A 14,052-nucleotide genomic window follows, 5' to 3' on the forward strand; every position below is an offset into this window, starting at 1 on the left:
AAGAAACCAGTAAGTACCAAACACTTCCAGGTACTACCTACAGAAGAGCTCTGTGGCTGTCTAGTAACTTCACAAAGGGTAGGAAGTGAAGAGTTGCCATATTGTCAATGTACTCTGTAAGAATAGCTGCTTTTAGAAACATTCTAACAATGTTGTGAATGTACCAAAAGATGGTTCAGTATTGAAGAAACAAAGTCTTTATATTGATTCAATTGTTTGTTTATTTAGTCTTTTTTTTCCACCTCTTGCATGCTAGTGTTGTCCTTGTGCTAATGCCTGGATATATCAAAATGAATGATATAGTTCTTGGCACAACCAAGACCAAAGTACAATGAGCAAGGTCAGTACTTGGTCTGCTCAGAGTCCATTAGATGAATGCCAGCCACCCAGCCAATGCCTGCATTTCTGAATGGTTTCTGTCTTTGAGGCTTCTGTTTGACTGAAACATTTTGGCTTTTGGCTTTTATGAAGAAAATCCTGGAGTGATGAATTATCTGTGCATCTGTATCTCATGTGCACCAAAGCCCCCTCATCTCACCTGTTTTAGAAGCAATGTGATTATTAAACATTTGGTCTCATACAACAATATCATGTCTACCTTTAGATTATAGAAACTAGTGGGTTTTACTTTGTAATAAGCTCTGTTTTAAGTGAATAAATGTGCATTTGGTTTTTTTTTTCTGACTTTAGATTCAATTTCAAAAACATCAACTCCTGTTAACAAATCAAACAAAGCAGCAAGCCAGCAAGGGACTCCGTGGGAGACACTTGTTGTGTTCGCTATCAACCTTAAACAATTAAACGTCCAAATGAATATGAGCAATGTCATGGGAAATACAACGTAAGCTATTCAGAGAAAAATATGTCTTATCTAATAGCACTTTAAATGTTCCTTGCAGTGTTGTAAAGCAGTTCAAACCCTTTTAAATGCAGTAATATTTTGAGACAGTTAAATAGGTGAAAAGTTTTAAACTTTTTAATCTAAAAATGGATTAATTGTTTGGACACTATAATACAAACAACATGAAATACATTCCCAATGGAGAATTATCAGAAAATAGGATACTTTTCTAGCTATAAAGCTTCATTAGTTTTAATATTCAAACATCAACCACATAGTATTTAGTTCAGCTATGTTGAGCTGGGTGTGTCGGGTGCATGCCAATCATCCCAGCACTCAAAAAGCTGAGATAGGGTCATTTCAGTTCCATTATTCAAGACCAGCTTCAACAACACAGTGAAAACCTGACTCAAAAAAAAAAAGGAAGTATTTAATTATAAAATCAGATCTGTGCATAATCTGATTTTGCCACTGGTTTTAATTCATGATATTACCAGCCACATATCTAACAATCTTTTCCTTCTTTTTAGTTGGACAACTAGTGGTTTGAAAAGCCAAGGCCGGCTTTCTGTAGGAAGCAACCGTGATCGAGAGATTAGCATGTCTGTTGGTCTGGGAAGGTCACAGTTAGATTCCAAAGGAGGAGTAGTTGGTGGGACCATTGATGTCAATGCTTTGGAGATGGTCGGTATGTTGGAATTTAACAACTACACAGCTTATTTTCAAACATTATGTTTGAAGAAAAGAGCTTTAGAAAGTTGAATTTGATAAGTTTTTCCGTGAATATTTGGAAAGTGATTATTGATTTTATTTTAGCTCATATTTCTGAACATCCAAATCAGCAACCAAATCACAAAATACAGATTACTATGGGTTCTACTGAGTCTCGAGTTGATTATATGGGCTCAAGCATCCTCATGGGTATCTTCAGTAATGCTGATCTTAAGCTTCAGGATGAATGGAAAGTAAATTTGTATAACGCCTTGGATTCAAGCATGACTGATAAAAGGTATGTATTAGAATGTCCCCTTCTAAAAACTTTGTGTGACTGCTGTTAACATTTTTTTTTAACATTCAGGGGCAGGAGAATTAGTTCAGTATTTTTCTACAGACTAATTTTTATATTATACAACTAATACAAATGAAAAAGGCTGGGCAGGGGAGGATAATTACTTTTGCTTTATTTATATCATCTCTGAAATTTATTATATAAATTGTATTTCATGCTTTAGTGAGATTTTTGTGCATGGAGATTTGAAATGGGATATTTTTCAAGTAATGATATCAAGATCAACTACACCAGACTTGATAAAAATAGGAATGAAGCTCCAAGAGTTTTTCACACAACAGTTTGATACTAGTAAGCGAGCTCTGTCAACCTGGGGACCTGTTCCTTATCTGCCGCCCAAGACAATGACCAACAACCTGGAAAAGAATTCACAAGAACAATGTAAGATTTAGAGCGTTGGTATATTTTTTGTCTTCCCTATATGTTATATTCTTAAGTAACACATTTGTATGCTGTACTTAGAAAGTATCCTGTGGGCTCTCCATCCCGTCCACTCAGCAGAAAACTGACTGTGTTCCTAGTAATGGTGTCAGCTGCTCTTTGGGAAGGTATTACTTTTTATCCTCCACCACAGCTTAGCTGCAGCATATCTACTCCGTGACAAAGTTAAAATCTGATATGTGACATGGGCCGAGGACGCAGAATAACTGAGTCTGTCTGTTAACCTAGTATTAGGCAGGTTATCATCTTTCACTTAGTAATTAAGAAATTAGCGTGTATTTATTGAGCAACAACTACATGCTTTCATACTTCTCTAGGCACAAGAGTTGCAAGATATGCCATCACTAACTCATGAACCTTACATTCAAATAGGAGATGGAGACTATAATTAAATATATAAAAGTCATGGTTTCAGGTAGATAGAAGTGCTTATGTAAAACACAAAGCATGGGAAGGATATAGAGAAGGTTAAAGTGAAATGATGGCTATTTCAGAAAAGATGATCAGGAAAGCCTTGTCTGAAGTGACATTTTAGTAGAAATGAGTCATTTGATGAAAGATATGAGACTGCATGTTGGGAAAGTTCTGGGCAAAGGGCTGTGGAGGTCTGAAGCTCCTGTTGTTACTCATAAAGTTGGCTTATTTGAGAATCATTACTGGACCTGGGATCTTAACCCTTGGGAAGGTGAGGCAGTAGACTACAGATCAAGTTCAAAGGCAGCTTGGATAACTTAGGGTAAGACCCTGTCTCAGAATGAAATGGTCACTATAGTCTGGAGATACAATTCAGTGGTAGGGCCCTTGCCTGACATGTTCTCAATGGACGTGGGGATTTGAGGGGAAATGAGAGTCATTAAAATAACTGAACAGAGCAGAATGATCAGTAAGAAAAATATTGGACATTATCTCAGATAAAAGGCAAAAATAAGGTTTTTAATATGATGAGTATTGTAGAGTTTTTAAGACATTTGGTATCATTTGGTTTACCTTGGTGTAAAATACTCCTTTGCAAATAATCACCATAGCTACTGTGGGGAGAACAGACATGTAGGCCTAATAGGGATGGACACAGGGAGGATGGTACCTTTAACTAGGATGACAGTGGTAAATGTGATCAGTAGTAAGCAGAATGAAGACAACTTGGTAACTCGTAGTTGATAACTCTTTACTTGTGGTTTTGGGGTTTTCTAGGTACAGGGTTTCTCTACATAGCCCAAGCTGTCCTGGAACTAGCTATATAGACTAGGCTGACCTCCTAAGTGCTGGGATTGAAGGTGTGCACCGCTACACCTGAGCTGTCTCCTTAATTGTGTACATTGAAAGCAAGCTAGAAAATGTAAACAAAAGTGAAGGGTCATATTCCTGCCTCAGAATCATCACTGTGAAGCAGCTTAGAGCTTAAACATGAACAGATTCCTATATATTCTCTACATATTTGTACACTTGTTTGTTTTACTTTGCTTTGTTTTTCCAGTCAGGGATTCTCTGTGTAGCCCTGGCCTTAACCAAAGTATCACTATCCCTTTTTTACACTCAAACTTTCTACTTTGCCAGTTACCTGTCTCTGTCTTCCAGGAACAAACTTAATGACTGACCCACAAGTACCAAGCAGTTTGTCCTGACCATGCTCATAGTTTAAACCTGGTTGTTATCTATCTGTACTCTCCTTTAGTTTGGCATAGTTCTTTTTGTATGACTATACTTACTAAACAAACATGGCCAGTTGTCTGCAGGACACCATACTCTCTTCAGTGACCTGTTTGTGGTATCATTTTCTTATTCCTTTATGCCTTTATAGTCTTTATAAGCACTGTTGTTAGCAAGCATAAGTAAATTTTGGTGCTGTGCAAAGTTTAAAAAGTCCTTGTCAAGACCAGTTAAATACAATGTATGATCCTCGGTAGCACTAAGAAAAAAATGGAAACCGTCAAAAAAGGACATTACTGGAATAAGTGAAAAAAATCTAAATCTGAATTCTGTGATTGATTAGCCCTTTTCAAACATTCATGTGCATATATAACACCTGGAAATCTATATTTTGAAAGTGCTAAGAAGTGAACTCAGGGCCTTCCACATGCCAAGCCAATGCTCTATCACTGAGCTGTGCTCAGCCTAGGAAATAATGAGTAGATTTAAGCCTGGGGAATTCTAAGAAGCTCTTATTGTGGTGCTGATGGTGCTAGTCATCTGACCTTACTTTAAGTAGAAAGCACAAGGAAAGAAACATAAAACCCTTCATTCTGGGTTTTTTTTTTTTTTAACCTGTGAAAAGTTGATAGACATAACTGACAGTTGCTGTATTTCTTGTTGTGTAGAATTTGTGTGAAAGACCATTTAGGCTCTTTGTAAGTCAATCAGCATTATAGACATCGAGTTGTGAGAGTTTTGAACACTAGAGCCTTCCCAAGGTTCATACCTTCCCAAGCTCTGTCCATCCTTATGCAGCATCTTTTCCTACTGTCTATTGAACAGTTGCTTAGCATTCCCCATTATTTCCACTCATTATCAGAATGGAAACCACACATCATACACATGGCTATAGACCCACCTCTGGATACTTGAGACAATTTATGACAAATATTTCTTCATTTTCTTGTAGTGCTTGATGCTGCACACCATCGACATTGGCCTGGCGTGTTGAAGGTGGTATCTGGATGCCACATATCCTTATTTCAGGTTCCATTACCAGAAGATGGGATGCAGTTTGGAGGATCCATGAGCTTGCATGGAAATCATATGACCCTGGCTTGTTTTCATGGTCCAAATTTCCGTTCAAAATCCTGGGCCCTTTTTCATTTAGAAGAACCAAATATTGCCTTTTGGACTGAAGCTCAAAAAATCTGGGAAGATGGTAATATGATACATTTCCAGCTTTTATTCTTTGTGTCTTCTGGCATGATCATAAATAAGTCATTTTTCTTTGTTTTGTATGTTGATTTTTGAGGAATGTGTGTCTATGTGTATGGCATAAGTGTGTTTGTGTATGTTATATGTGTGTTTGTGTATGCTGTGTGTGCATGCATATGTCTATGAGTGAATGCATGTGAATGCCACAGTGCATGTGAAGTTAGAGGACAACCTGGGGTGTAAGTGCTCACCCTCTGCCTCCTTTAAGACTAGGCTAGCTGACTCATGTGCTTTCAGGGACTCTCCTGGGCCCACCTCACATCTCACTGTCGGAGTCCTGGGACTAGAGACACATAACACTGTGTCCAGCTTTATATTGATTCTGGAATTGGAGCATCGGGTCTCATACTTGTGCAGCAAATGCTCTACACACTAAGCCATCTCCCTGACCTCCTCTTTACTTTTGTTTGTTTGCAGTTGTTTATTTTGGAAGGGATTCATTTGTGCTATAACAAACATGTAGAAGTCAGAGGACAGCTTGAGGAGTTGGTCCTCAATTTCCATCATGTGGATTTTAGGGCTTAAAATTCAGGTTGTCAGGTTTGGTAGCAAGTGCCTTTATCCCCTGAGTCATCTCACCAACCCCTTCTGACTTTTTTTATTGGAGAAATCCATCTCTGTTTGTTATCCTGTAAGTAAAAGATCGGGGAGTTCATTGTTAGTGAATCAGCATTTATAAAGTATAGACTTGTTAAAGAAACATCTAAATATACTTCTAAACTTGCCCTCGTACTCCATGTTACTTAATTTAGTGCTGCTGTGATGGCCTTAGCATGTTATCTAGAAATATTCCTTATAAAAACATGAAGACAGTGATGGTGTGAGAAAATTCTCTGTCAGACAAACAAAAAAAAAAAAAACATTGTGTTATGAAACTTGAGGGAAATAATAGAGCCCTGGGATACCTCAGGAATATTTGGGCAACACAAATTGGCCTTGACAGGTTTTTTAAAAAGGACACCAAGACATACACAGAATTCTCAAAGAACTAATAAAAATGTAAAAAGAGCAGTTCCTTTGAGCAGTTTCCTATTCAAATAGTGTTGCCTTGTGCTTTGCTTTTTAACAGTGTCTTACTCAGTTGCCCAGGTTGTCCTGTAACTCATGATCCCCCTGCCTCTGCTTCCTGAGTGGTATAACACTGACTGACCCACTCCGAGGTTTCTTAACAAGATGGTTGATGTTCTTCATTTCACTGGGATAAAACCAGCTAACTGTGGGCTTTCTCACTTATTTAGCCTTTCCTACTCTATATAGCTTACTCTGTTACTCTGGTGTCATAGTTATTTTCTAAGCCATAAAGACAGTTTATCACTTTTAGAAACATACTTATCTTGTGTTATAGGCTCTAGTGACCACTCTACATACATTGTTCAAACACTGGATTTTCATCTGGGTCATAATACCATGGTTACCAAACCATGCGGTGCTCTGGAAAGTCCCATGGCAACAATAACCAAGATAACAAGGCGTCGCCACGAAAACCCACCCCATGGAGTTGCCAGTGTAAAAGAATGGTTCAACTATGTCACTGCCACAAGGAATGAAGGTTAAATATTTAGCCTTTTGGGGCTTATTTTCTTTTTTGTTTTATTTTGACCTCTGTCAGCTGTTCAAAAATCAAGTAGAGATCAAATGTTCATGTCTTGATACAGTTTTTATTTTATTTCTGTTGATACACAAAGTGGTTATTTAATACAAGAAACAATCACCTGGTAGTACAACATTTTACAGGTTCAAATTATTCTAGAAATAACTGAAACCATCCTTTAAGAATTAGTTTTAAATAAATAAAAATTAAATTTGTTAATTTTGTAATATTTGGTAAATATTTTAGAATTATTAGAAAAATGTTTTGTAGTTATTCTAAAAATTAGACATTTGGGAAATGTATTATATGGCCAACTAACAAAATGCCAAAAATGTAAGATTCTACTTACCTGGAATAAAATCTCAGTAATATTCATTAATTCATAATGTAAAGAAAATACTTTTGATGAATTTTTCACCTATGAGACCACTTCTCTGGTCTGATAACCAAGATGACAAGGCATAACCACCAAAGCCCTCCCCGTGGTGTAGTGAGTGTAAAAGAATGTTCAACTATGTCACTGCCAGGTCATGTTGTAAATAACTATAGTATTTGCCGGATTGCTCCTATGTGATTGCTTTCAGTTTGCATATGTAACATTGCTTTTATCAATCATCTGATATTTGGCAAAGCTGATTAGATTAAGATATGTTACGATTTAACTGTTTTACTTAAAAATGGCCTTTCTAAATGAAAAATATTGCTTATACCATGTGATTTTAGATTAGCTTTCAGGAATAGGCACACACTCTGGAGGGGTAAAATTATATTAAAAAGAAAAAAAAGACTATAGCCTATTTTGACTTTTATACATTTGGAATGGGGTTGTTGTTGAGGTTTTTTTTGTCATCTTTTTGTTTTTTAAGATTTTCTTTTAACTAGGATGTTCCAGGAAGCTGTTTATGTATGCACAGCAATAATCCTCACAGCAGTAGAGTAGTTATAATATTCCAAAAATAGGACTTCTACATAATATTTAGTGTTCAGTCTATATAGACCATTCGGTTTAATAAAATCCAACTCAGTAAAGTACACATTTCTTCTTAAGAATATCATTATTTCCAACTTGTAAAGTGACTAGAATATGATATAGTATCTTTAAAGCCATACTTTGTACAATTTGGTTAAATCTATTACTCTGAAGCCTCATTTATTTGCCTATGTCTAAATACAGTTTATCTCTTTTAGAGGCATACTTTGTTTGTCACTAGGCTCTGCCTTCCTCTCTCCTGCCCAATCACTGACTCTAGCCTTTTATTCAGCAATAGCTTTAAATTGGGAAGTAAGGTTTACACGACAAAGACTGGTGTATGTGATAATTCACTTGTCTAGAGGCAACCATATCTTGGGGTTCAGAATATAAAATTTGTATACATACCAACAGACGAACCCCCAACAAGTGATCATTCTCTATACATTGTTTAAATGCAATGTGGTGACAGTGCCCTTTGGTTTAACATAACCCTTTCTGTTTTTATGTATATAGAGCTAAACTTACTTCGTAATGTTGATGCCAATAACACGGAGAACAGTACTACTGTAAAGAATTCTAGTTTGTTGAGTGGGTTCCGGGGAGGTTCTAGCTACAACCATGAAACAGAGACCATCTTCGCATTACCAAGGATGCAGCTAGAATTTAAATCAATTCATGTTCAAGAACCACAGGAGCCTTCATTACAAGGTATGTGGAAAATATCCAATTTAATAAAACCGGTGATGTAAGTCAAATTGATGTTTTTACCAGATATACATAGACTGTGGTAAATTTATTTAGCTTATTTGTGCCTTTTTGGCCAAATATTGGGAAGAATAATTGGACTTTATTTATTTTAAGGAACAATGATACATTCTAGGAGTGTTTTACTACATTCTCACTAGTCTGTAAATCATATGCACATAGCAGTTGCTCATTTCCCAAATCTTCACATTTATATTACAAGTGTATGCATTTACATGGATCTATGTAAATCTTTATCGATGGAAGAGGCCTTTGCTTCATGGAATTTTTTACTGTAACATCCTTTATCGTTTCAGATGCCAGCTTGAAACCCAAGGTGGAGTGCAGTGTGGTGACCGAGTTCACTGACCACATCTGTGTGACTATGGATGCCGAGCTCATCATGTTTCTCCATGATCTGGTGTCAGCATATCTCAAAGAAAAAGAAAAGGGTGGGTTGCATGGTTTTTCTTTCTTCTTTCAATTACATGAAAGGCAAGTGCCAGTGGATTAACATGGAGAATGTTTTTATGGTCTGGGGATAGGATGAATGCCTTTTTCCTCTGTGGACTGCAAATGTCATGAAGTAGCACTTCTAAAACTACATGACAGGTTTCTGAGTTTCTGCTGGATGCATCGTGGTGGTATTGAGGCAGGCTTTCCTTATGACCTTGAGCTCACTCTGCATTTTAGGCAGGCCTTGAACTTTTGATCCTCCTGCCTCACCTTCCCATATAGGTCTAGGATAGCAGAGCTACTTTGCCAGGCCCAACTCTACATGTGATTCTCAGTAAATATAACTTGGAAAAACATAACTTGTTCAGGCCATTCTTTAGTTTTATTTTGGGTTTTTGTTTTGTATTTTTTAATGAAGAAAAAATGTTAAATTTACCTTGCAGATTCCTCAAAACAACCATTTGGGAAGAGTACAAAGTTAACAAGTTAACATAGATTGGACTGGTCTTCCATTAATTACTCTTCATCAGAAATATACCAAAAATTGGACAAGAGTAAAATCTATAGTGATGGTGGGAAAAGTAAGATCAAGCTGCCACACATCTCACGCCTTGCCCTGGACAGCACTGTCTGTCGAGCCCACCTTTCCTGTCCTAGCACTGAAGTGCAGCAGTCACTAGTTACCTTGATGCTCATGCTGTGTTCAGTATCTATACAAAATTATACAAAGCAAGCTTTGTACAAACCAACGTTCCAAGCTTCATTTTCAGTCTGCCCATATGTGAGAGCCCATATTTATGTCTCTCAAATATATTATGAAACCCTTGACATTTTGTGAAATATTGCAAGGTGTGGTTGGCATAAGCTTATAATCTCAGTGATTCAAGAGGATTGCAAGTTCAAGGCCAACCCAGCCAATTTAGTGAACTTTTTTCTTAGGGAAAAACTTAAAGAGATTAGGGTTATATATCTTAGTTAGTGTACTTGTGTAGCATCTGGTAGGCCTAGACTCAATCCCCAGGAATGCATAAACAGTTGTAAGACATTTGAATGAGAAAAGACAAAATGTTGTCTGTAAAGATTTCATTGTAAAGATAGTATAATAGCTACTTAAGTATAGCTCATTATTACAATTTAAGCCAAAATAAACATAAGCATCTCTGAGAAAGTTTACACCATTATGTAAGACTAGACGGAAATCAACAATTTCTAGAACATGGAGATTATTACAGCAGTGAAACTTCCACCAATAATAGAAGCCAGTAAGCAGCAGAACTTTTAGGCATCTATGTTCTTTCTGGCTGTGGTACTGCCTAGCCTGTTACCAATCAAGTTACAATAAAAGTTGCATAGCGAACATCATATTCAACTGTTTTAAGTCCACTTTGTGTTCTGAAGTTTGTACTTAAAGAGAAATATTGTGTTTATTCAATTAGATCACATAAAAGTCTATGTGTGTCTCAGATTTGATCATACATGTGTGTGTATTTATGATAGCCAACTTTAAAGAGACTTTTCTTAAGCACCATAAGGAAAGGACTGTACCCAAAATGCTTCTTATTGACACTGTTTATGTAACTATACAACTATTAACATACAAAAGCACAGATTATACACTTACTTGATTTGGTATAGAAGTAACAATACAACTAAACTTTTAAGTCATCAAGCTACAACTCTTTTGCTATGTTGACGTTTAGACAAGAAAGTATTTTACCAGGGAGTTAATAACTCCTGGCCCTCCTTCAAATTTTTATTTTGACACACACTCACCAAATTTTAATCTGGCTTGAAGTAGGCAGTCTCCTCATTCTCCTTCCCAGCTGCGATTACAGATGTGACCAGCATACTCAACTATTAGTCATCGTTGAGGAAATCCACCTCTGTTGACTACAGTGCCCTACACTTGCTAACACAAATGTGATGTCTACATTCTTTATCACAGTGACAACCTCACTGTTCACAGAAATACTAAGAATTGATATTTCCCTTGGCTTATTTTAAGATATCTTTTAACAGGTGTAATTAAATGAAACTTGGCATGGTAATAGAGCTAGTGGTGGTTCTTAAGATCTGGCTTTACATATATTTATTATTATTATTATTATAGCCATTTTTCCACCTCGGATTTTATCCACTCGACCAGGACAAAAATGTCCACTTATTATACACGATGATAGTTCCTCTGACAGAGACAGAGAAGATAGCATCACTTACACCACTGTGGACTGGCGAGACTTTATGTGCAACACATGGCATCTGGAGCCTACTCTTAGGTAAGACTTTGGTGTGCACACCTCAGTATGTTCAAGGGTACCAAAGTGGTTGCTTTTCCAACTGATGTGACCAAATGCTTGACAAGAAGCTGAAGGTGAAAGAGTATTGTGGCTCACAGTTTAGGAGCAAATACACTGTCCATCTTGGTGTCACAATATGAGGCAGCTGCTCACAGTGTATACACAATCAGAACAAGAAAATGACAGGAAGTATAGCCAGGCTCTAACACCTCAGAACCTGCCCCCGACCTACACTTGGTCGAGGAAAGCCTCACCTCCTAAAGATTCCACAATCCCCACACTCTTCAACACTGCCGTCAGCTGGGAACCAAGTGTTCAGCGCAGCCCATGAGAGACATAGTGTATGTTCAAACCGCAACACCCACTTCACCCCCCACAGGCTTAAAGCCACCCCATAATGAGAAATGCATTTATTCACTGTCAAATGTTTTCATAGTTCCAGCGCTATTTAAAATTCCAAAGTCTCTTTTGGGACTTAAGTCCGTTTCTTAACTGTAAACTGCTTGCTATACAATCAAAGGACAAGTTAATATTTCCAATATACACTGGCACAGAATAAACCTTCCCCATTACATATGGAGGAATGGGGACATGGCAAGGGAAGATTGAGCCAAAGCAGTACTGAAACCAAACAGAACTGAAACCAAGGCTCCAAAGGTGTTGAGTGGCTCCAGTTTTCCAGCTCTGCCTCCTGAAATACACACACCCTCTTCTTTTGGGCCAGTTCTCCATGCCTGCAGCTTTTCTCAGGAGACATCCCACTCTCCTGGCATTCCTCATTCTAGGCTTCCTTCGCTACTTACTGCTTCACTTTCACAGTTTTATGCAGTAAGCTCTTGGCCTTTCTTTGCAGAGACTTTGAGCCAGCATATTTTTCAAATGCAGGTACAAATGCAGTAAAAATCTTCTTTATCCTTCTCCCCCCTCTCTCCCTCTCTCCCCCTCTCCCTCTCTCTCTCCCCCTCTCCCTCCCTCTCCCCCCTCTCTCCCTCTCCCTTTTGCAACCTCCCCAGCCCTACCTCTATTCTCTCGAGTAATTGGCTATAGCCACTTTTATTTAACCAATAGCTTTAAATTGGTGAGTCAGGTTTACACAACAAAGGCCACTGTATGTGAACACTCACTCATCTGGGAGCAACCAGATCATGGGATTCAGAATTTAACATTTGCATACATAACACCAGACCAGCCCCCAAGACTTATCAGCACACATAAATTATTTTTAGGAATTATTACAATGAATACAAGGCTTTCAGACTCAAGTATTCAAATATATCTGCTAAAGTATTTTATCCAGAGTATATTAAGGGAGTGCAGTAATGTTCATGAATCATACACCTTGATAGTGACCCTGATTTCTAATTACCATTTCAGATTAATTTCTTGGACTGGAAGAAAGATTGACCCTGTAGGTGTTGATTATATTCTTCAAAAATTGGGCTTTCACCATGCCAGGACTACTATTCCCAAATGGCTTCAGAGAGGAGTGATGGACCCACTGGACAAGGTGCTGTCCGTTCTCATCAAAAAACTCGGAACTGCCCTGCAGGATGAGAAGGAGAAGAAAGGAAAGGACAAAGAAGAACACTAGAATAGCAATTCCATCTGTGAAACACTTGACTCTGTTAATTTCTATTACACTGCAATTTTTTTCAGCAAAATTTAAATGGTACTTTAAAATAATTCTAAATTTTGTGGCCATTATTGAAAGTTTGTAAGTTAATCTGTTTATTCTAGCTCTACCATTCTGTATACAGTAAAGTATTGCATGAAAATGTAAATTTTGTAGAAAACTAAATTAAAAGATATACATCTGCTCATTAAAGTTTATGATTGTTTTATGTGCAATATGGTTGCTGCATTTAAAGTATTACAGAGTAACTGTGAATTTTTTTTCTTCTTGGCCATAACTGTTAGAAAAATATCTTGTTGATAATGTCATTGGGGGTCTTTTTTATGTAGACTTGTATAAAGATCTATTTGTATATAATTTGAGTAATTGTGATGATTGTATACCACAAAAAGATTGTTTGTAACTATTGTAATAAAGTCACAATAACGGCTTCAGTCCATAGTTGTTTCATATCTTTGTCTCATTTGCTAGTTTCTTAATATGTAAATGCTCTCATTCTGTTTCACAGTTAACCATGTAGTTTAAAATATAGTGCTTGTAAAATTTTGAATGCATAAAAATACTTACTAAAAATAGTTCCAGGGAAAAGGTTCCCAGAGATTTCAGAGCCATTAGGTGTTGTTCTTTTCTGTGGTGAGTACACAGAGGCTCATTTTTATCATTACACCGCATTTAATCCTTCTATATATATGTATGTAACACTTAATGCTTAGAATGTCATAAGATATAAATGTTGCATATACATACACATGTATGTATAGTATATGTGTGAAAACTGTCATATGTAGTAGGTATACTAAAAAGAGTTGCTTTATCTAAAATGATACTCCAGTTCTCAATGTACATGAATAAATATTCAGAAGTATATTGTTGATAACTCAGGTTGAAAATTTGACTAAGCCAGGACAGTCTTTTTTTTTTTTTTTTTTTTTCCGAGACAGGGTTTCTCTGTGTATCCCTGGCTGTCCTGGAACTCACTCTGTAGACCAGGCTGGCCTCGAACTCAGAAATCCGCCTGCCTCTGCCTCCTAAGTGCTGGGATTAAAGGCGTGTGCCACCACTGCCTGGCCAGGACAGTCTTAAAAAGTGGACATGCAGCA

The 14,052-nt window shown here is 37.2% G+C and overlaps 1 protein-coding gene across 16 annotated transcripts in view; it reads left to right on the forward strand.

The window, feature by feature from the left end:
* The window catches only part of 4932438A13Rik (RIKEN cDNA 4932438A13 gene), a 189,971-nt gene extending 176,568 nt beyond the window's left edge, over positions 1-13,403 (forward strand). For 15 of the 16 annotated variants that reach the window (XM_006535446.4, XM_017319536.2, XM_006535452.4 and 12 more), the window contains 10 exons: positions 691-841; positions 1,372-1,529; positions 1,658-1,850; positions 2,074-2,291; positions 4,951-5,202; positions 6,604-6,807; positions 8,336-8,530; positions 8,884-9,018; positions 11,133-11,298; positions 12,694-13,391. In XM_006535446.4, coding sequence (XP_006535509.1) covers positions 691-841; positions 1,372-1,529; positions 1,658-1,850; positions 2,074-2,291; positions 4,951-5,202; positions 6,604-6,807; positions 8,336-8,530; positions 8,884-9,018; positions 11,133-11,298; positions 12,694-12,910 — 1,889 coding nt within the window. In that variant the 3' untranslated portion in view covers positions 12,911-13,391. Of the gene's footprint in view, positions 1-690; positions 842-1,371; positions 1,530-1,657; positions 1,851-2,073; positions 2,292-4,950; positions 5,203-6,603; positions 6,808-8,335; positions 8,531-8,883; positions 9,019-11,132; positions 11,299-12,693 lie in introns of all 16 variants that reach the window. The other variant, NM_172679.2, reaches the window with a different exon arrangement.
* Positions 13,404-14,052: the final 649 nt, after the last annotated feature.

The sequence above is a fragment of the Mus musculus genome, chromosome 3, assembly GCF_000001635.26.
Source record: "Mus musculus strain C57BL/6J chromosome 3, GRCm38.p6 C57BL/6J".
Classification (NCBI taxonomy): Eukaryota; Metazoa; Chordata; class Mammalia; order Rodentia; family Muridae; genus Mus; species Mus musculus.